Raw genomic sequence first — 24,605 nt, 5'->3', positions numbered from 1 at the left:
TCTCTCTCTGTCACGTTCCCTCTCTCACTGTCACGTTCCCTCTCTCTCTGTCACGTTCCCTCTCTCACTGTCACGTTCCCTCTCTCTCTCTGTCACGTTCCCTCTCTCTCTGTCACGTTCCCTCTCTCTCTGTCACGTTCCCTCTCTCACTGTCACGTTCCCTCTCTCTCTGTCACGTTCCCTCTCTCTCTGTCACGTTCCCTCTCTCTCTGTCACGTTCCCTCTCTCACTGTCACGTTCCCTCTCTCTCTGTCACGTTCCCTCTCTCACTGTCACGTTCCCTCTCTCTCTGTCACGTTCCCTCTCTCACTGTCACGTTCCCTCTCTCTCTGTCACGTTCCCTCTCTCTCTCTGTCACGTTCCCTCTCTCACTGTCACGTTCCCTCTCTCTCTCTGTCACGTTCCCTCTCTCACTGTCACGTTCCCTCTCTCACTGTCACGTTCCCTCTCTCACTGTCACGTTCCCTCTCTCTCTCTGTCACGTTCCCTCTCTCTCTGTCACGTTCCCTCTCTCTCCGTCACGTTCCCTCTCTCTCTGTCACGTTCCCTCTCTCACTGTCACGTTCCCTCTCTCACTGTCACGTTCCCTCTCTCTCTCTGTCACGTTCCCTCTCTCTCTGTCACGTTCCCTCTCTCTCTGTCACGTTCCCTCTCTCTCTCTGTCACGTTCCCTCTCTCTCTGTCACGTTCCCTCTCTCTGTCACGTTCCCTCTCTCACTGTCACGTTCCCTCTCTCTCACTGTCACGTTCCCTCTCTCTCTGTCACGTTCTCTCTCTCTCTGTCACGTTCTCTCTCTCTCTGTCACGTTCCCTCTCTCTCTGTCACGTTCCCTCTCTCTCTCTCACGTTCCCTCTCTCTCTGTCACGTTCCCTCTCTCACTGTCACGTTCCCTCTCTCTCTGTCACGTTCCCTCTCTCTCTCTCACGTTCCCTCTCTCTCTGTCACGTTCCCTCCTCTCACTGTCACGTTCCCTCTCTCTCTGTCACGTTCCCTCTCTCTCTCTGTCACGTTCCCTCTCTCACTGTCACGTTCCCTCTCTCTCTGTCACGTTCCCTCTCTCTCTCTGTCACGTTCCCTCTCTCTCTGTCACGTTCCCTCTCTCTCTGTCACGTTCCCTCTCTCTCTCTGTCACGTTCCCTCTCTCTCTCTGTCACGTTCCCTCTCTCTCTGTCACGTTCCCTCTCTCACTGTCACGTTCCCTCTCTCTCTGTCACGTTCCCTCTCTCTCTGTCACGTTCCCTCTCTCTCTGTCACGTTCCCTCTCTCTCTCTCACGTTCCCTCTCTCTCTGTCACGTTCCCTCTCTCACTGTCACGTTCCCTCTCTCTCTGTCACGTTCCCTCTCTCTCTGTCACGTTCCCTCTTTCTCTGTCACGTTCCCTCTCTCTCTGTCACGTTCCCTCTCTCTCTGTCACGTTCCCTCTCTCTCTGTCACGTTCCCTCTCTCTCTGTCACGTTCCCTCTCTCACTGTCACGTTCCCTCTCTCTCTGTCACGTTCCCTCTCTCTCTGTCACGTTCCCTCTCTCTCTCTGTCACGTTCCCTCTCTCTCTGTCACGTTCCCTCTCTCTCTGTCACGTTCCCTCTCTCTCTGTCACGTTCCCTCTCTCTCTGTCACGTTCCCTCTCTCTCTCTGTCACGTTCCCTCTCTCACTGTCACGTTCCCTCTCTCTCTGTCACGTTCCCTCTCTCACTGTGACGTTCCCTCTCTCTCTGTCACGTTCCCTCTCTCTCTGTCACGTTCCCTCTCTCTCTGTCACGTTCCCTCTCTCTCTCTGTCACGTTCCCTCTCTCTGTCACGTTCCCTCTCTCTCTGTCACGTTCCCTCTCTCTCTGTCACGTTCCCTCTCTCACTGTCACGTTCCCTCTCTCACTGTCACGTTCCCTCTCTCTCTCTGTCACGTTCCCTCTCTCTCTCTGTCACGTTCCCTCTCTCTCTGTCACGTTCCCTCTCTCTCTGTCACGTTCCCTCTCTCTCTGTCACGTTCCCTCTCTCTCTGTCACGTTCCCTCTCTCTCTGTGACGTTCCCTCTCTCTCTGTCACGTTCCCTCTCTCACTGTCACGTTCCCTCTCTCTCTGTCACGTTCCCTCTCTCACCGTCACGTTCCCTCTCTCTCTCTGTCACGTTCCCTCTCTCACTGTCACGTTCTCTCTCTCTCTCTGTCACGTTCCCTCTCTCTCTGTCACGTTCCCTCTCTCTCTGTCACGTTCCCTCTCTCTCTGTCACGTTCCCTCTCTCTCTCTGTCACGTTCCCTCTCTCTCCGTCACGTTCCCTCTTTCTCTGTCACGTTCCCTCTCTCTCTCTGTCACGTTCCCTCTCTCTCTGTCACGTTCCCTCTCTCTCTGTCACGTTCCCTCTCTCTCACTGTCACGTTCCCTCTCTCTCTCTGTCACGTTCCCTCTCTCTCTGTCACGTTCCCTCTCTCACTGTCACGTTCCCTCTCTCTCTGTCACGTTCCCTCTCTCTCTGTCACGTTCCCTCTCTCTCTCTGTCACGTTCCCTCTCTCTCTGTCACGTTCCCTCTCTCACTGTCACGTTCCCTCTCTCTCTGTCACGTTCCCTCTCTCACTGTCACGTTCCCTCTCTCTCTGTCACGTTCCCTCTCTCACTGTCACGTTCCCTCTCTCTCTCTGTCACGTTCCCTCTCTCTCTGTCACGTTCCCTCTCTCTCTGTCACGTTCCCTCTCTCACCGTCACGTTCCCTCTCTCTCTCTGTCACGTTCCCTCTCTCTCACTGTCACGTTCCCTCTCTCTCTCTGTCACGTTCCCTCTCTCTCTCTGTCACGTTCCCTCTCTCTCTGTCACGTTCCCTCTCTCTCTGTCACGTTCCCTCTCTCTCTCTCACGTTCCCTCTCTCTCTGTCACGTTCCCTCTCTCTCTGTCATGTTCCCTCTCTCTCACTGTCACGTTCCCTCTCTCACTGTCACGTTCCCTCTCTCTCTGTCACGTTCCCTCTCTCTCTGTCACGTTCCCTCTCTCTCTGTCACGTTCCCTCTCTCACTGTCACGTTCCCTCTCTCTCTGTCACGTTCCCTCTCTCACTGTCACGTTCCCTCTCTCTCTGTCACGTTCCCTCTCTCACTGTCACGTTCCCTCTCTCTCTGTCACGTTCCCTCTCTCACTGTCACGTTCCCTCTCTCACTGTCACGTTCCCTCTCTCTCTCTGTCACGTTCCCTCTCTCTGTCACGTTCCCTCTCTCACTGTCACGTTCCCTCTCTCTCTGTCATGTTCCCTCTCTCTCTGTCACGTTCCCTCTCTCTCTGTCACGTTCCCTCTCTCTCTGTCACGTTCCCTCTCTCACTGTCACGTTCCCTCTCTCTCTGTCACGTTCCCTCTCTCTCTGTCACGTTCCCTCTCTCTCTGTCACGTTCCCTCTCTCTCACTGTCACGTTCCCTCTCTCTCTGTCACGTTCCCTCTCTCTCTGTCACGTTCCCTCTCTCTCTGTCACGTTCCCTCTCTCTCTGTCACGTTCCCTCTCTCACTGTCACGTTCCCTCTCTCTCTGTCACGTTCCCTCTCTCTCTGTCACGTTCCCTCTCTCTCACTGTCACGTTCCCTCTCTCTCTGTCACGTTCCCTCTCTCTCTGTCACGTTCCCTCTCTCTCTCTGTCACGTTCCCTCTCTCTCTGTCACGTTCCCTCTTTCACGGTCACGTTCCCTCTCTCTCTGTCACGTTCCCTCTCTCTCACTGTCACGTTCCCTCTCTCTCACTGTCACGTTCCCTCTCTCTCACTGTCACGTTCCCTCTCTCACTGTCACGTTCCCTCTCTCTCTGTCACGTTCCCTCTCTCTCACTGTCACGTTCCCTCTCTCACTGTCACGTTCCCTCTCTCTCACTGTCACGTTCCCTCTCTCACTGTCACGTTCCCTCTCTCTCTGTCACGTTCCCTCTCTCACTGTCACGTTCCCTCTCTCTCTGTCACGTTCCCTCTCTCTCTGTCACGTTCCCTCTCTCTCTGTCACGTTCCCTCTCTCTCTGTCACGTTCCCTCTCTCACTGTCACGTTCCCTCTTTTTATGTTGTTTCTCTGTGGCCCACCATCTAGTTCAGCGGTTCTCAAAACGTCGTGTCATGGACCCACAAATAGACATGTAATGGGTCAGAGATTTTGCTACCTGGAAAATATGAATGTGTATTATTATTCGAGAATTCCATAACTATCTTTACTAGGGGTGTGGACATTTCTCGATTCTAAGATGCATCGCGATGCGGATGTGGACGATTCACCATTGATGCAGTGACAGAACATAATCCATTATTAAAATACATTTACATTTTTTTAATATTTATTTATTTTTTACTCTTTTACTAGCCTTTTTTTTTTTTTTTTTACTTTGACCAGTCAGCTGGTTCTTTTCGCGTTTATCGCTTTTTCTGGTCAAGTATGACCGACATAAACAGGTTGAATGGGGTATAGATGGGGGAAAGACACTCTGAGAAAATACGGCGAGTCCGGGAGTCGAACTCGTGTACCCCAGATCCGTGACGCGCACGGTTGTCCCCGACGCCGAAATAGCGTTCGAGGTACGCGGTGAGCTACTGGAGCTCCCCCCTCTTTTACTAGCTTTTATGTTCTTTTACAATGTAGCGCTTTGGGATTTGCTCCACAACTATAAAGCGCCCTACAAATCAAATATATTATTATTATTATTGTATTATTAAAGCTAGTGCTCTGGTCATACTGATACTAATAAAAAGAGTATTGAACCGTTTTTAACAGCTGGGTATCGAGATACTTTTCTAGTATCTGTATCATGCAACACTAGTAAAGACATTTATTTTGACATTCTAATTTAAGAACTTTCTAAATAAAAGTAAATGTATCTGACTGCTTGTATTAATTGATGAAAAAGTAGCCATGTGCAGTAATATAGATTATAAAATTGAGAATGTAATATATTATTGAGCTGCATCGAGATGCATCATAGAATCGAATCGAATCGTGAGGCCAGTGAATATTCACAGCTCTAGTCTTTACTGTAGAGGAGAGTAGTGAAACCCTATGATCAGAGTAGTCATTCATATGCACTCTCAAGTTATTGTGAATGCAATTTTAATGAAATTAAACTATTACACATTTTTCTGGGGACCCCCCTGGAACCCTCTGAAGGACCCCCGAGGTTCCCCAGACCCCACTTTGAGAACCCCCCCGATCTGGTTGGTCCATCCAGCACACCGTCTGACCCATATACAGTTAAGGGAACACATGCAGGTGGCCCAACCCTAATATCACTAACCCTCTCCTGGCTGTGTCCACTCCCTCCTCCCTCCTCCCTCCTCCCTCCTCCCTCCTCCCTCCTCCCTCCTCCCTCCTCCCTCCTCCTCGCCCCCTAATATCCTCAGCATGTGACAAATGCCTCTGCTTTAAACATGCCATTACCTACTGTGTGCTCTCCAGCCGCTACCCTTTGACGAGCCTCTGCAGCATGTTGTCGCTAGATATCTGGGTCTTGGAGCAAGTATGGGATTTACCGTCGGAATACCCAGGTAGGACGTTGATATCTTTCTTTACAGCCCCTTGCGTACTTCACACAAGTTTGCAGTACTGCCTTATAAATGGTAAATGGCTGCATTTATATAGCAGCTTTTTATCCAAAGCGCTTTATAATTTGTTCCTCACATTTCTCACACATTAAACTCACACATTCAGACACAGATGGCAGAGGCGACCGTGCAAAGTGCCAACCTGCTCATCGGGAGCAGTTAGGGGGGTTACTGTGTCTTGCCCAAGGACACTTCGACACGCTGCCCGGGATGAGTGGGAATCGAACCGGGAACCTCCGGGTTACCAGCCGACTGCTCTACCTCCTGAGCCACTGTTGCCTTATGTCCACAGTACAGGTGTATAGATGGTTACTTAACACTGAAAGGAAAAGCAAGACTGGTTGGTCTCGGAACGGTGACACTTGTAGACACGGATAAGTCTGTTGTTGACTTATGAGTAGATTTTATCTTCTATCTAGACCTATGCGTTTGTCTGACTGGTCTTGAAGGATTCTTAGGAGTTATCGCTGTGTTCAGCTGCTGATTGTGTGCGGTGGTGGGAGAGTGTGCGTTATTGCCTGTGCTGAGCTTTCAGTGACGGGAGACTTCCAATGTCAGGTGAATCAATTTCCAAATATAGCCATTGTCCAGTAATCCTCTAATCAGTTTTTCCACATCTTTGCCAAGTGGCTCTCGTGTACAGCCTCATTGTTTCATCACTTGATGGGAGTTCTTGTCCAATTTCACATGTCATTATTCAGAGAATGAGAAGGTAAAGGGCTTCATTTTCTCATACAGGATGTACTAGAGAGTAGGGGTGGGAATCGCCAGAGACCTCACGATATGATACTATCGCGATACTTGCGTCACGATACGATAGTTTCGCGATACTAAATATATCGCGATACGCTGAGTATTGCGAAAAAAATATATTTTCTCTTTTTTGGATCAAATTTTATTTATTACCTTTTTTCAACTGCAAAGTAAAACTTTGTCAACATGTTTTATCTAATAATATAAAGTTCAGTCTGTTCATCTCACTTCAATAATTTTTATTGCAGAACATGGTATTTTCTCAAGCAGACGGATGTAAACACTGTAATTGTGTTGCATGTACCTGACAAACTGAACTGTTTGTATTACAGTGACAGTCATATTCCAACTTAACTGAATGCACATGTGTGTGTGTGGACTACTGTACTTTGAAATGAACAATGCAACTTCCTTATACAAATTAGTTTTACAGTTTAATTTTTTTTATGAATAATTAAATATCGATACTTGGCATCCCTGTATCGATACAGTATCGCCACGCAAAGTATCGCGATACTACTACGTATCGATTTCCCCCCCCCACCCCTACTAGAGAGGAATGGCTGTCTTTTTATCTCTCTCACTAGCACAGGGTTCGCACAAGGTCCTTGAAGTGCTTGATAAAAAAAGAAAAGAAAGTCAAGGCCTGGAATTCCTTGAAAACAGCTCATGTGCTTAAAAAGTCCTGTTCTGTTCTGTTTTAATCAAATCTGACGAGTTGCTGTCTCGCGCGCTCCAACTGCTTTTCCTCATTTCTTCTTCGCGTGTGATGCTCTAGCTGGCATTAAGCAGGCCAAGAAGATGCTTAAAAAAAACAGCATTTAAAAGTGAATTGTATCATTCGAGTGACATCCTTGAAAATGAAAAAATGGAAAAGCACGTAAAAGTCCTTGAAATTAATTGTCCAATGTCTGTGTGAATCCTGCTAGCAGTCTTGAGTCTTTCACTTTGGATGCCTCAGTGATTGTGCTCCCCACGTCTGTGTTAGAATGCACAGTGGTCAAGACAAGACGAGACAAGATACTATAATGCCAGTGCCACACAACTATGGTTGGTGGTAATCGTTTGCGGTACAGCATGTTAGTTAAGCACTGGGACATCAACATGGAACATCAAACGCCCACCTCCCAATCCCCACAATAAATACATAAATACATACAGGACAGTCACATACAGTATAACAAGTGTCAGTCAGTGTCAGTTCATGTGAGGACATAGCTGCTTGGGCATTCTTCCAAATCGATTCAGGACACGAGGTTTGGGTTCCGTATTCACAGCTCATCACATTGCCGATTGATGATACCCTCTTTAACCCTTTCACTGCCACACGTCAAAGGGTTAACCCTTTCACTACCACACTACAGACAGTTGACCTTCTGTAGTGTGGTAGTGAAAGGGTTAATGAATTCTTAAGAGCTGAATTTGTTAATTAAGACACATTCTGGTCAGTTCAATTCAAACGCCTTTGTGCCTTTTGTTGTATATATATTGACTGTTTGAATTGAATTGTGTTTTATTTGCCGTCGGCTATCAAGGAAACTATAAAAGAAGAAAGGGTCATTGTTGCATCATAATACCAGCGTTCTAATGCTCTACTTGGTGCCAGTTCTATTGAAGTCTATGGGAGATGCATGGAGAAGCACACTAAAACCCATCTGTCTTATGACCTTTGATGAAGAAATGCCTTTAGCAAAATAAAGAACACACATTCAACACAGTCAACGTCAAATGAAAATGCTCACAACAACAGCAAGTTAAGTGCCAGTCGAATGTCCCTTGAAAATATTGAGTTCAGGATACATAAATATTATGAACACTTGTTTTCTTTATTCCTTCTCTCTTCCTTCTATTTCGATCGGGACTTAACTGCAGCCGTCTTAGGAGGCTGCTTAACGATGATTGACAGGGCTAATTATGTGATTATCACAGCCACAGGCTATTCAAATGAAATGCTGGAGGCTATACAATGGCTAGACATACATTTCATGCTTATCGGAAAACGTTTAGAAAAACGTATAACGATGAATTTGGTCAGAAAATAATGCATCATGATTATGAATGAAGCAATGAATCTCTGCCGTGATAAAATCACCTGGCTGGGCTGTAAATCCCATTTGGCTGGTGCCCTGCTGTGGCTAATCTACCACACAATCTACTTGCGCAGTACGGAGTAGCTTAAGTTTCACTTTCACTTTGAGAGTAGATTTATCTTCACATGATGGAAAAAAACATGTTTGCGTGATGCATGATCCATCAATGAACGGATAGAACATTTACGGAAGGTATTACTGGTTTATTTTAAAACTAGAACCTAATGTTCAACAAATGGATACTCTTGGATGGATACTCAGGGGTCGACAGTGGCTCGGGAGGTAGAGCAGTCGTCTGGTAATCCGGAGGTTCCCGGTTCGATTCCCATTCCTCCCGGGCAGCTTGTCGAAGTGTCCTTGAGCAAGACACTTAACCCCTAATTGCTCCCGATGAGCAGGTTGGCACCTTGCATGGTCGCCTCCGCCGTCGGTGTGTGAAAGTGTGAGTGAATGGGTCAAATGTGAGGAACAAATTGTAAAGCGCTTTGGATAAAAGCGCTATATAAATGCAGCCATTTACCATTTACTCTTCATTGAAATTGAATACAAAATAGACGGACAGACACAGTGGATCAATGTAGCTGCAATCGCGTTAAAGATCAAAGTAAGCACTCAATACAGATATTGAGCGTCATTTTGTAAAATGTCGGGTGTCACCAGTGTTGTCATGAGTTTATTAATCATGGGAAATTTCACATCACCGCGGCAACCCTAATGTCAAGTTGAAACCGTCTATAGATGGTTACATTTGATTTCCTACATTTGATTTCCTGTCAGTTGTTGATACAACACACTAGCAACGGGAAATCAACTGTAGTCCAAGCTGTTCCCTAGCAACGTAATTCCACTGAAACCATAGACGACTGCGGAATTGGAAATGACTTCAGAATCAGAATCAGAAATTGCCAGACAAGTAGTTTTCTTTGGACGTTAAATAAAATGAAATATGAGCTAAGTTAAGCACAATTGAATAATATAATTATGAAATAAATGATAGGCCAGGGCTGTACAACTGTAAATAAGAGGTTGAATACAATTATATGGGATATATAAACTAAATTGAATATAGCACAATAGAATATAGTACAATTATATTATAAGTACAAATAAAATAGGAATAGGAATTAGGGCTGACCTTCGAAGCTTTTTTTGGCAATCGAAGCTTCGGGGCCGAGCTTCGATTTTAATTCGAAGCTTAAAAAAAAATATATATATATATATATATATATATGTATATATTACTTTAAAAAAAAATTTATTGACATTTTATTTTTTTATCTTTCTTACTTTTTGGTAAACTTTGTTGTTTTTAAATGTGCTCTATAAATAAAGTGGATTGGATTCATTAATTAAGGCCCCGTTTAGACAAGCGTTTTGTGAACAGAAACCGCAAAAGTGATCTTGCGGTTTCACTTTTAATTTTACGTTTAGACGAGCGTTTTGGGATGGAATTCTGCGTGCAGACGACGCTGTAACGACTCGAGACGACGGAGCCCCACTGTCACACGATTGGTGCATATGTCACATGACGTGCTGTGAAGACCCGCCCTACTCTGCCTCTGATTCGCAGACTGTGGATGGGGAATGTGATTGGACCAAAGCAGAGTCACTCTCAGACAGTGGGTCCACTCACGCCGCGGGACAGATTCTTGTGTATTTAACCCTTTCACTGCCACACGACAGCCGGTTGTGTGATAGTAAAGGGTTAACCTTCTGTCGTGTGGCAGTGAAAGGGTTAAAAGTACTGCCAATGTAGCCTTCAGGTGATCTCCGTTGAAATAGTCAGACATACTTGCTTTGTTTACGTCTCGGCTACTGGCGCATACCTGCTACCTGTGACGTAATCAGTACGCGTGACCAGAGCCGTGACAAGTGACAACCCTTTCGTCATCGTTTTAACAGATTTATACGGTTTGATAGTTTAGACGAAAGCGCAAAGCTTTAGCGTTTCTAGGAATTCCACCCTGGAAGGTAGTCTCACTTTTTTGCGGTTTCACCCCGTAAAAACGCCGTTTCCGTATAAACGAAAGGCACATCTGTAAAAATATTTTTGCGGATTCACCTGCTAGCGTTTCCGTCTAAACGGGGCCTAAGTACTAGCAACCTTTCGTGACTGTGACGCAGCCAACAAGGTTTCACTCGGCTGCACTGCCTGGGTGCAGTGGGGCTGCTCTCACAGCCAATGACATGACATTACATAATTATGTTGCAACCTTCGTCTATCAAGCAAACAATTATATTTTATTTAATTTATAATTTATAATTATATCAGACAATGCACCTACAAAAGCAGATGATTACAATTAAATTAGCCAACTTGGTAACACATTAGTCATAGCAGCATAGGCATAGCCTTATTAATGTTTTGTGTGGCGTCGCCGTCGTGTACAACGATACTTACGTTTTTTAGGTGATTTGACAAATTTGTTGTAGAGGCATTGTCTTTGCATATTTTAAAGTGTAACCACACGTCTGATGACTTCTTCGTCGACATGTCTGCTGCACATGTCCTTGTTGTTTTCAACACAGATAATCTCCACGTGCTTGTTGTAGAGAGGTGGAGTCAAGGCGCCGCTTACTTTCGTTTCATTGGAATGGAGGCGCATGATTTTGGAGGCAAAAAAAATAATATATATATATATATATATATATATATATATATATATATATATATATATACAATTTTAACTTCGATTTCTTTTTTTAATGTTCGAAGCTCGTGCCATCGAACGAAGCTTCGAAGTATTTAAGACAGCCCTAATAGGAATAGACCAGGGCTGTACAACTGGGCAGATGTGGTCAATTATATACACTAATTAGAATGAGTAACAATGCGGTGGGCAAGTATATAGTCCAGTAGGGGTGTGTTAATGTAACACAGTGGGGGGGTGTCAGTGAGGGTCCCGAGCCTTGTTGATGAGGCTCACTGCAAAGGGGAAGAAACTGTTCTTGTGGCGTGACATTTTGGCCCTGATGGACCGCAGCCTCCTGCCAGAGGGGAGTGTCTCAAACAGGTTGTGATCGGGGTGGTAGGGGTCGGCCACAATCTTACCTGCTGCACGCTTCAGGGTTCTGGAGGCGTACAGGTCCTGGAGAGATGGCAGATGGCAGCCGATCACCTTCTCTATATCAACTATAAACAGTTGTCCCTTGTTCTTCGCCTCCTCCTCCATACTTGTGTGCTCTTGGAATTCAATCACCTTTTTCTAAAACCCCATTCGCATTATTTTCCCCCCCTTCTGTCTCCGCAGGGATGCCATACGCCATGCTAAGATAAAGACCAAGGCCACTGTGTTGAACATGCTGAAGCGCTTGGACAAGATCCGCTTCCGGGGCCAGCGGCGGGACGAGTTCCTGGACCTGGCGGAGTCGCCCAACACGTCCGACAACGAGGGCAGCGATGACGTGGTGCTGAAGCCGCGGCGGCCCTCGATGCGGGACCTCGAGGACATGCGAGACCCTGTGAGTGAGGCAGGGCTCTCGCTGCTGGCCGAGGCTCAAGTAGGGATACGCTGCTTTCGCTTTTTCTGTCGTTTCGTGAACCGTGTTGTTGCGTGTCGTGTGCTGCATGTTTCTCCATTTATATATAATTAAATCCTTTTTTGCGGTTATATAATTGCACAGCATCGTTTCTGCTACATATAATATATAAAATAATTGCTATAGAGTAGGGATGTCCGATATTGACATTAAAATGTAATATCGGAAATTATCGTTATCAGTAATAATAAAATAAAAAAATATCATTTTGGACATTTATTTAACCTTTACTTACCCAGGCAAGCAAGTAAGAACAAATTCTTATTTTATTTATTGTGAAAAGTATGCATAATGTTGTGTTAATTCCATGACAAGAGATATGTAATGGTAATTACCTGAAATTATTCAGTTTTTTGGCGGGGGAAACCCAGCATATATCGGTATCAGTTGATATCGGTATCGGAAATTAAGAGTTGGACTATATCTGATATCGGTAAAAAAAAAAGCCAATATCAAACATCCCTAATTTATATATAATTAAATCGCAAATTGCAGCCTTTTCTGCGGTTATATAATTGCACAGCATAGTTTTTGCTATATATAATATATAAAATAATTGCTATAGAGCTATTTTATAGGTCCATGCCGCGGCAGAGCTACAGCGTAGCTTAAAGTTTCACTTTCACTTTGAGAGTAGATTTATCTTCACGTGATGCTGTGCTGCATGCTGTGCCGCACGTTCCTCCACCGACATGCCTCTGTGGTGGAATCACAGTAGATTTGGGATTTAAGGATACAGGCTCCTGGTTATGGATGAAAATGCCAAGAATCTCATAGCAATTCTGTGACACAACAAATGTTTACAAAATAACTACTTCCATCTCGCAAAACGACGTCGTTAGAAATGATCTGCGACAATTCCCGATGCTCCTCCTCTTGTCGACGAAACAAGCAGGCTCTCTTGAGGAACATTCCGCTCACAATCTAGAGTGGAATCTTTCTGGCTGCTTCATTAAAGTCCAGTCACTCTCTGTGCTGGCCTGTTTTCAGAGGCATTTGGGCCAAACCCCCCCACTCCCAATGATAGAAGGTGCTTCTGTTTATGCTGTCCATTTCCTGTTGATCTTGTCCTCACGGGCAAAGATGGAGAGAAAAGCCTCCGACTGCTATATATGTGTGAGGCAATAGTTTCTGACTGAAGCAGACGCAGTCTCATGCCGTGACCGGCTCACCCTTTCATTCACTTAGCTAGTTGGTTACTTCTTCACAGCGTCTTTGGTATTGACCATAATAACATATTAACTTTGAAACTTTTTATCTTCTAATTCTTTAAAGCTTATGTGAAATTAATTGCAGGACTCCTGGCCAGGTGCTTACAAGATTCCCAGAGTAATTTGCGTATATACTGCATATCAGGGGCGACAGTAGCTCGGGAGGTAGAGCAGTCGTCTGGCAATCCGGAGGTTCCTGGTTCGATTCCCGCTCCTCCCGGGCAGCGTGTCGATGTGTCCTTGAGCAAGATACTTAACCCCTAATTGCTCCCGATGAGCAGGTTGGCACCTTGCATGGTCGCCTCCGTCGTTGGTGTGTGAATGTGTGAGTGAATGGGTCAAATGTGAGTAACAAATTGTAAAGCGATTTGGATAAAAGCGCTACAGTATATAAAAAAGCAGCCATTTACCATATATTTATATTTACATTTATATTCTTATATTTACCACATATATACTGTAAATATTTTTTTTCAGAATATACCTGCATATAACCCCTCTATATACTTACTTATACACCTGCATATAACCCATAGCTCTGTATGATAGCATGTTCAAATGCTGGATATACCATATATATATATATAATATATATATATATATATATATATATATATATATATTTATTCTCACGCATATATATCTATCCACATTCCACACCTGTCTCTATTTACCTACATATAGCCCTTCTACATATCTGTAGATACTATATCTATAACTGTACATATCCTACTCTTACTAGTTACGCTGCTGGACAGTATGACTACTATCATACTGTCTTTGCACCTGTATCACTGTACATAGTATACTACAACTAGTGTACATACATCTGATTAGCACTACACTCTTTTGCAAAATGTGCATATTTTGTACCCTAGCTTAATCACCTGTACATTGTATATTGCTGTTGCACTTTACTGCTACATTTGCACTCTGGTTTGATGCCAAACCTCTTTTCGTTGTACTGTGTTGTTGTATAATGACAATACATTGACATGACATTACATTCAGTCATTTAGCTGACGCTTTTATCCAAAGCGACTTACAAGTTCTGTAGTACGATAAGTCAACAGGAAGGGTACAACTCTTTCAGTTGAGTAACAATGTTCTGAAACTTGGTGGTGCAGTGTTGAGTGCATAGTCGTAAAGACATATTAGTATAGTGCAGAAGAGTGCATGATAGAAGACACATTTTATTTTCAGATATTGATTGAAGTCGACAGCGAAAGATTGGTCGGGTTTCAGGCAGCTGTCCTAACGGGTGGGGAAGTCCGTTCTACCATTGTGGAGCGAGGACCGAGAATAGACAGCGTCTCTTTGATGATAGGAGTGGGTCTGAGGTGTCCAGAGGATGTAGAGCGGAGGAGGGGTCTTGAGGGTGTGTAGTTAGAGACCATTGACCGGAGGTAGGCGGTAGGCCGTTCCCTTCGCTGTGTGATATGCCGGGTCGAGGGCCTTGAAGCGGATTCACGTGGCGATGGGGAGCCAGTGCAGGTCCCTAAGTAACATGGGCTGACTTTGGTAGGTTGGAGATCAGGCGGGGCGGCTGTGTTCTGAATACATTTGAATCTAATCTAATCTAATATGGATGATCTTCGGATGATATTATTGAAATTCTTGCTCTCGTAATCCGGTCCCTTTCATCCTCATGGTCTTTCTGTTGCATCCCAGCGTTTGTAATGTTAGAGAACAGGATATGATGTGACGCCGACGGTGTCTTTTGAAGATCAAACCCAGAGGGAAAATAAATAGTCTGATGCACAACCGTCTGATCTTTTCCCGCTCCTTGTTTGGTTGCCTCCTCTATGTTGTCGTTGCTGCTGCTGCTGCTGCTGCTGTCAGCGTTTCAATGAGTAACTCTGTGATTGTGTTCATTTTTCACTGTTGGCGTACAGTAGCTGCCTCTTCTGTCCTCCTGACGGCGAACCCGTAGCTAGTTCTGTCCATTTCACACCACTTCTTATACTGTACATGGGGGAATGGGGAAAACACCAAAGATGGTGGCAAGTGTAACTACTTGCTACAAAACAAACACGTCCAGGGAAAATTATTACTTTTGATGTGATTTTATGTTGAGCAAATTATAATCTATTGCTTTCTAAGGTCAGATAATAATAATAATAATAATAATAATAATAATAATAATAATAATAATAATAATAATAATAATAATAATAATAATAATAATAATAATAATAATAAAAAACGTTATTTGTACACCTTTCATACAGAAACTGCAGCTCAAAGTGCTTCACAACAGAAAAAAGACAGGCATAAAATGAGCACATAAAGTGCAGACATAAATAAAATCACAGTTTTTTTTCCTTTCAGATGCGAGTTTCTTTTAAAGATCTTTTAAAATGAATCAGATGAGAGTTTCTTAAGCTGTAGCCCTATTTTAAAAATTTCGCCTAAAGGTACATGCCTAAGTAAATGGAAGATTGCTCCACTTCTACAAGGTCAATTAGCATGTTCTTGGTATCTAGGAACATGGGGGTATGTATTCCCAGTGTCAGAAATATTGTGTCATTTACTAGGCTTGAGTAAATTGTAATGAAAAAAAGGAGAATATAAATGATATTTTTTTTGCATCTGTGCCGGTGAATAACACTATGTTACAATTGTAACAAAGAGATTTCGCTCCATGAGCTCATTCACCACCTCATTGAGATCAAGTGTACAAAAGATCTAAGCAAATGAATAAAGGGAAGATGATTAAATAGAAGGATTTGTAGATATAGTAATAAATGATAATCGATTTTAATTATAAATTCATATTTGACCTTGAACTTGACCTTGACCTTATTATGGCCAAATCATACATCTATGGATAGGGAAAAGGCTCCTATTTCCAATGGCAGGGTTAAATCTGGATTTATTCATTTCCTCACGTTTTTACGATAAAAGAGATATAATTAGCATTTTTTCGATAAATTCTTATTTTCGGTAAATCTTACAAAACATCGGTAAAAATGAAAATATACACTTTGACTGCTGTTTTGATAGGGTTATGGTCTTTACTCTTGGCAAAAAAAACAACAACCTCTTAACATCGGCCCTCATGAGGACGATTCGCGACGCGCCACTTTGCCGACCTCTAGCGGCTCGGGTGTGCATTTCTTTTAATACAATATATAGATCAAATTAAAGCCCTATTTGTTGCCTGTCAATTGCCTTTTCAGGTGACAAAATCTCGAGTTACGTGCCGATATGTGAGGCGTGTGCGCCAAAGTACACATTACCACCCCCGACCTCCGGGGGCTCTAGCTCCGTCAATCATTTGGCGATCTCGAAAACCTTTGGACAGGGTTGTAGCAAATGAGTGTGGCTTTCCAATGATACCCCATGATATGATAATTGGGGATATAATACGGTCTCTATTGATCGATTTATGATAAAGAAAAGCAGGGTCCCTTACGGCTTAACAGGTTAGATCTTTTAAAAGGAATCCTCTCCCAAAAGGCTGGGCATAGCAGTGAGTGGTTTCCATGGTAACTAAGGACTCTGGATGGCAGAAACCACTGGACGGTGCATCGTGTGTAAGACGCTGTGTCTTAAGTGGATAAAAGGCACTTCTTTCATCTCATCACACCGTCGACCTTTTTGACCAAATTAATTGCTCTGTGTTGTCAGCAATTTAGTGGTGAGGTCAGTTCTGTCTCGTTTTACGCCACTTAGCTTCAGGTCGTGTCGCCTCAGTCCAAATTTGCCTGCACTCCTGTCTGCCACATTGACTCCATAGAGAGGCTAATTGCAGGCTAATAATTCTCTGGCTTACGAGGGTACTTTGACAAGCTGGCTGACTACTCTGGAAAGGTGACCGCATAGAGAGATACAATATTTATGCCCAAGACTGGCCAAGGATGGTGATCGGCTGCCATTCATAAACATAAATGTGTATATTCAACCCCCCCCCCCCCCCCCCCCCACGTGCATACCTTACCACTCACAACTTGCATTATAAAACTGTCTCACATTACAGGAGCTAGCAAGATATCAGGATTACAGAGGATTTTCATTTTAATTGTTTTATTTTTCACAACTGACAGAAATCTATTACAGATTGTCCGGGAGGTTTTTATATAAATTCTCTACGCGTTTTACGTTAGAGAGCTTATTCATACAGTAGTTCATTCTGTGTTCTACGTTAGAGAGCTTATTCATACAGTAGTTAATTCTGTGTTCTACGTTAGAGAATGTATTCAGTGTTTCCCCTGAAAAAAATTCAGCAGCGGTGCTGTGCCTCTGCAGCGCCACTGCTGAATGCATATAGGGGAAACACTGTGTATTCATACAGTAGTTCATTATGTGCTCTACGTTAGATAATGTATTCATAGTTCATTCTGTGTTCTACGTTATATAACTTATTCATACAGTAGTTCATTCTGTGTTCTACGTTAGAGAATTTATTCATAGTTCATTCTGTGTTCTACGTTAGAGAATTTATTCATAGTTCATTCTGTGTTCTACGTTAGAGAACTTATCCATACAGTAGTTCATTCTGTGCTCTACGTTAGAGAACTTATTCATTTTATGCCTATCTATAATTATGCCAATTTTATGCTCATTTTAGGCCTGTCTATTTTGTGTCTGCATCACTGCTGTGAAGCACTTTGGGCAATTCTTGCAAATGCTAATATGAAAGGTGCTATACACGTTGTTTATTATTATTATTATTATTACTAGCTAGGTCCTCAAACAATATGGCAGGGAATGTCGATGTCTTTAGAAACGGGATAGCCCTATAGATTTGTGCAGCTTTATGAAAGTAGAAGGCATATATTATTCATTCAGTGATTTACACCCCGGATCAATGCACTGCTCCTTCCCCACCGAGGTGTGTTTCCCATGTGCCCACTGTGATCCTATCAAAGTGCTGGCTTGATAAAACAATGAATCACGATCAGTAGTATTGTCACATCTTCTAGTCCCGTTAGACCACAGAGCAGTGGAATTATTTAGTTCTTGGCTCCTCTGACGATTTTAAGTAAGCCCTAAAACGGTTATATTACTAAACAAATGATACTTCTGAAGCTGAAAGAAATTATACTTAGACTTATGACATTAACATTCCACAATAAGTAATCGATGACTGAATTAAAACATCATTGTACTGTATCTTTTAAGAATGAGCAGAATAGGAACGATTAATCATGTTTTGGTCCTAGACTAGATCTAGATTGAGGGGAGTGTATAAAACAGACTCTTGTCTCTTTGTCATTTGCCAAGAGATGTGTGCCTATGCTAGATGAGCACAAGGTTGGGTTTGGTTTTTGTGTTTTGGGCTAGTTTCCATAGAAACAAGGGAAAGGTGACGACACAGGGCTGTTCCCGTGGTTATCTATCTGCCCTAGCCCCTCTCATTTCCACTGTCATTTGTCTATGTGCAACTGTTACTAGTAAAAATCCTCTCCCCGGCCTCACTAACGATCTGCACGCGCTTTGATGGGCTGGCTTATTAAAACGGGGTCGGCCCAATTTACCTTGCATAGGATGGAAGCTGATCCATGTCATTTAATTAATGGGGAGACTGTTATTTATAGGGGTAAATGACAGGCCATTAATGGAACATTGCAAATTGGAGGTGGTTGGGTGGGTGGGGTGGGTGGGTGGATTGGGTAGGAGGGGTGGGTGGGGATTCAGGGGAACACTGTACAACTGTACAAGCAAAACTGTACATTGGAATATTGACAACCATACTTGGTCATTTACTGTACATTGGAGGGGGTTGGGTTAGGACATTTACAGGGGCCAGTTTCGAATTGCAGTCTCCCATAGGTGTTCTTTGAGAGTGGTTTTGAAAGTGGGTACTGGGTAGTGAATGATTCACATTCCTTTACAGCTTTGGGTAGGGCGTTCCACATTGATGTGGCATAATTGTGAAACGTGTTTAGTCCCTTGTTTGAGCCGAATCTGGGTTTAACATGATTTGTGGAGCTCCCTCTGGTGTTGTGATCGTGGTATTCACTGACCTTTGGGAAGTATTTTGACATGTACATGGGTACCTTGGTCGTGTAGTGTATCTTGTAGACCAGGCTCTCCCTTTCTCTGTGTGTGTGCGTGCGTTTGGAAAGACGATGAAGTCACTAGTCAGGACTCAGGAGAGGAGTATATTGTAGTAAACTGAGGATTACTGAGGATGCACAGATAATGTTGATATTCAAATATAAAAAGGTTTCGAGAGGAGTGGAAGTTTGAAGACAGACTAGACTACAATATGATGCAGGGGTGGTGAGTTGAAACAGTGTGTGTGTCCCCGACCCCACTTCTATGTTTCAATAAATTATTTGCATTTAAAACTATTAACGCCGACTCATTCCTTCAGTCCACTCAAAATTATGCTAATATTCCTTATAGGGATGCACCGATATGAAAATTTGCCACCGATACCGATTGTTCAACTAACACAATCGGCCGATACCGATACCGATTCCGATATTTGTGGCAACAATTATTTTTTTAATATTTTTTTTTATGAAACCACTGTATATTTGTGCTCACCGATATGAACATAGGCCTCTTTACTTACTTAAAAAAAGGAAACATCAAGAAATAGCACTATCTCTCTCCCAGTATGTTCTGCAGGGCTGCAGCTAGATACTAGTTCTCCCAGCATGGTCTACCTGCTGGGCTACAGCTAGATACTATTGTCTCAACCAATGAAATTTTGATTGACAGTCGATTCTGCCAATTACGTCACACACCGCTTGCACCCGCCTCTGCTGTTACCACCAATCGCAATCGGCAAGCGCGTATACATTTTTTACTTCGGCTTTTGTCCGCCATTGATTTTGAGTTGACGAGAGCTTTTCTACAACAACAATGTTGACGCGCGGCTGACGTTTAGCTTTTACCTCCGCAGGATGACTTAAATGAGGCATAATGATTTTACTGCAACTAATGTTATAATAAAACAAAGCCTTTCTATACATGTGTCTGATTGAAAACGTTATTAACAGATTGCAGAATGGGTAAAACTCAGGGCTCTGTGAGCAACGGAAGGAACTGAGCTAGTATGAACGCTTGCTACGTTCTGGTAAATAATATGCTGATGTTATTGAACATGTAACACTAACTATATAACGTTAATGCCACAAAATGAATGCCTTGTTAATCATAAGTAGTAACTTTGATGCAGTAGCTTGTAGGGATGGGTACTGAATTCGGTACTTTTGAGGTACTGAACCGAAACACGTCGGTACTACAGAGTATCGAATCAAGTGATTTTTTTTTCTTTTCATGTCAACGTTCACACGCACAATATATGCTTACCTAGGATTTGACTTGATTCAACAACAAAGCAGTCGGAGCAATGGCAAGCCGAAAACTGTCGAAATTGTAGTTATTTGAAGTTTGGATTTTTTTTTCACGACTGAGGTAGGTAAATAACATTTCTTGAGACTAAAGTACCGAAAAAAGGTACCGTTGGGTACCGGTATCGATTCACAGGTACCGGTATCGGTTCAAATGTGAAAGGTACCCATCCCTAGTAGCTTGTGTGTGTGTGGGGGGGGGGACTGGGGACGGTGTTGTGCAAGTCGCGAGTGAACTTTTTTTTGTCTTGACGCTACACAAATTGATGGATATTTATCGGCTACTGCCATCGGCACATTCGAGCTTATCGGCCGATAGGCCGATTGCAGTCAACAAGGCACTTATCGGCCGATACCGATACCCGACCGATACATCGGTGCACCCCTAATTCCTTATGTTGTTTATGATATTAATTGAAAATAGCATATGAGAGTATTATATAGTCATAATAACACATATATATATACTAAAAAGCAATTTTTAATTTTTGGCTGGTAAAAAATCTGCCTGGCTGGTAGTTTTTAAAATCTACCAGCCAAATGGCTGGTAAGTCAAAAAGTTTATTTTGTTCCCTGTGCGCCTTTGAGGTGCTTTGGTACCATGAGGTGCTGCGACTGCGAATGCCCGGTTTCCCTTCGTCACCAGTCTTGCGTGTGGGATTTTAAGGCAGATTTGGTTGTTTGATCTGAGGGATCTGGAGCTGGCTGATTGGACCAGAACAACAGCTTTCATGTTGTTCAACACTTTGACACCGTCCCTTTGTATTTTATATACACGAGGCCCGGTCCATTCTGTTCTTCTGTTACTCACTTCATTCTCCAGATCAGATAGAAGTAATAGCCTGGATCTGAGATAGTGGGTGGAAATGGCACTGTCGAGCTGAAACATGGCCTGCAATATTGTCAAGCTGAAACACAGCCGCAACTGGTAAATGGACTGCATTTATATAGCAGCTTTTATCCAAAGCGCTTTACAACTTATGCCTCACATTCACCCATTCACTCACACATTCACACACAGACGGCGAAGGTGACCATGCAAGGTAGGGCTGGGTGATTCTTGATAAAATGTGAATCATGATTTTTCTCTCTAAGAATTGAGATCACGATTCTCTCACACGATTCTTATTTTTTCAATTAAATCATTTATTGCACTCTTTCTTAAACAGACAACATAACATTATATCAAAGTGCTTGACTTAAACTTAAACATAACATATATGAAAGTGCTTGACTTAAACTTAAAAGTATCTTGTAACATACAAAATAACTCAAGTCAGAATCGTCATAATTAAAAAAAAAAGTTAAGTAAAAATGTAAAAAAAAATTCAACAAAACATATTTTAATAAATCATTAAAAAAAATTTACAAAAAAAATCATCATAATTTAGAAATGAGATTGCATAGGTCTATGAATCGAGATCGCGATTTTTTTTTGATTAATTGCCCAGCCCTAATGCAAGGTACCGACCTGCTCATCGGGAGCAGTTAGGGGTTAAGTGTCTTGCTCAAGGACACTTCGACGCGCTGCAGGGAGGAGCCGGAATCGAACCGGGAACCTTATGATTATTAGACGACCGCTCTACGTCCTGAGCCACTGTCGCCCCATAAAGTCATCACAGGTTTATAACATATGGTTATAGATTAGTTTAGTTTATTAATAATTTTTTTACCCAGGGACGGTGCACATTAACCCATTCTCCGCCAATGACGGATTACGCCGTCATCGAGATCAATATTTAAAATTTTCGTCATGGTATTCACATTTCACCCACGGAGTCATGACTGGTGCTGTAGATCTCCACTCAACTCTCCAGCGCTTCAATACCGCCACCTGGTGGCCGATCGGCGAGTTGCCAAACCGGAAGTGGGGCCGGAAGTGCTTGGTGTCACCCCTATTCCGTCCGCCACTCGCTATCGCTCGCGGGACTCCATCTGGACACACTGGATAATCGATCCGTTGCCATAACTTGATAAACAACATTATTTGGACGTATATAGTATTATACAACCTGGAAATAGAGCGCATAGATCAACATCCCATAATAGCGATATTTTTGCTCCAGTATCATCCCCCATCGCTACGAGGAAGCTGCGGTGAGTTTCAGCGTTTTTGATTATTATTATCCATACAAACTGCTATGATCTATATATCACCCATACGACATGAATCATTTAACGTCGGTCATTGCATTATAAACGACCCCCCCCCCCCCCCCCCCCCCCCCTCCGGTCACCAGCAGATGATGAGTCATGACGTTTAGGACCTTGTACAATTGAAATTTTTTATCTGACGTCAATTGCTATCAAACTGCATTTGATGATCTAATATAATGCATAAATGGCTATAACTCACGTTCTATGAAATACTGCAGAAAACGATATAAACATATTCATACTCTAGACCGTATTTTTGTATGAATGTGTGAATGAAAAAGTATAACGTTCCCACATACTGAACGATAGATAATTGATGTTGAATGGGCCATAGTAATGTCAATTTAGCAATACAATTTAAAAAGTTATAGCCCTGCAAAGTAGGTGAACATCTCCATAGACAAATAGAGCTGGCAGAGGATGGTATAAGAAGGGTACAATGCCTGGCGAAGAATGGGTTAATCAACATCTTCAGTTTCCACATCAATGTAAATGTAAAGAATTAGCTAATGAGCTAGTTTCCATCTGTAGTCCCTGCCTAACACGCATGTCTTTATGGTGTGAGAGGAAACCAGAGTACCCAGAGGAAACCCACGCAAACACAGGGAGAACATGTAAACTCCACACAGAAAGGCCCCCTGCTGGGTTTCCAACCCAGGACCTTCTTGCTGTGAGGCAGCAGTGCTAACCACTGTGCCACCGTGCCGTTATGATTGTGAAATGAGTTCACTGGCAAGCTATTAACCGTTTCAACAGGTGAAATGTGTCTATGCCAGTGTTGTAGTCGAGTCACTAAATCTCGAGTCAGAGTCGAGTCTCGAGCCCCCAGTGTTCGAGTCCAAGTCCAAGTCCCAGTCACCTAAGAAAAGCCTTAGTCGAGTCTGTGTCGAGTCCCCATTATTACCCTAGTCCGAGTCCAAGTCATCAAGATTGAGTCTGAGCTGTCATACAAATAAAAAAAGGTAAATATAAATGAAAAAAGATACCAGTCTGTCACCAGAGCTGTGAAACCAAAGAGAATATGTGTTGGATTGCAACCGTTCACTTCCCTTTTCCTCCCCCTCAAACCTTCTTTTATTATGCCAATGGTGTGAATTGCTTCTTCCGCTGCTGTCAGTCAGTCAGTCACAAAAGTATCCTAATGGGAGTGGACCAGTTGTTACAGTATGTCTGCCTCTGCCCACACACCTCTTGGTTTCTTGTTATTGTCTTGGTATGACAGCTTTAAATCTTTCTTTTTGGTAGACCGTTTTAGTTATAAAGCTGCTTATTTTCAATGGTTTCACATTTTCACCTATTACTGAGACGGTGTTAACCACACACATACAGTATGGTTGATGACTATTAGGGGTGTGATTGAATCACCGAAGACCACCAACGATATTGAGATTGATTTGCTTTTTTCAACTGCAAATTATGTCCCCAATGGAAAACTTTGTTACCATTTGCACTAAAAAAGATATTCATCATACATGTTTTAATATTGATACTTGGTGTCACTGGATCGATACATTAGCGAACAAACTAATGCGATATATTGCTGTATCGATTTCTTTCTCCACTCCCAATACCATGTTGACAAAAACATGTTTTCAAGATTGAGTTTTTGATCAATAGATATACCCATACCATAAATTATGAAAAAATAGCACAATGCCTTTTTATATATAAGTCACACTGTCATTGTTTAGGCTACTCATATTTTTCAGGCCATTATTTGTTCAGTCTTGTCTTTTTGACCCTTTGTGACCCCCCCCCCCCCCATCGCCCTTTATCCAGTTATGAAAGCGACCTTCGATACAATACAGTTCTGCTTAATTGCCCCCCATGAGGAAGTCCTGCTCATCTGAACCCACCCTCTTTGCTGATTAGGAAGGAGACCTTGTGACCGTGAGCGTGGCTTGTGATCTTCCTCTTCCACTTCCTGCTCTCTGTCCGAGGTTATTGTAGTGCGTTAACTACTACCCACCTCTGTTTGTTTGTTTGTACTTATTA

The 24,605-nt window shown here is 43.2% G+C and overlaps 1 protein-coding gene across 1 annotated transcript in view; it reads left to right on the top strand.

Moving 5' to 3' along the window:
• The window catches only part of LOC311245045 (GRAM domain-containing protein 4-like), a 130,863-nt gene that overhangs the window by 14,514 nt on the left and 91,744 nt on the right, over nt 1-24,605 (top strand). The window contains exon 2 of the mRNA XM_084334806.1: nt 11,641-11,851. Coding sequence (XP_084190932.1) covers nt 11,641-11,851 — 211 coding nt within the window. The remainder of the gene's footprint in view (nt 1-11,640; nt 11,852-24,605) is intronic.

Source organism: Notolepis coatsorum (assembly GCF_963971535.1).
Source record: "Notolepis coatsorum genome assembly, chromosome: 18".
NCBI lineage: Eukaryota > Metazoa > Chordata > Actinopteri > Aulopiformes > Paralepididae > Notolepis > Notolepis coatsorum.
This window is presented reverse-complemented; position numbering and strand designations above follow the sequence as displayed.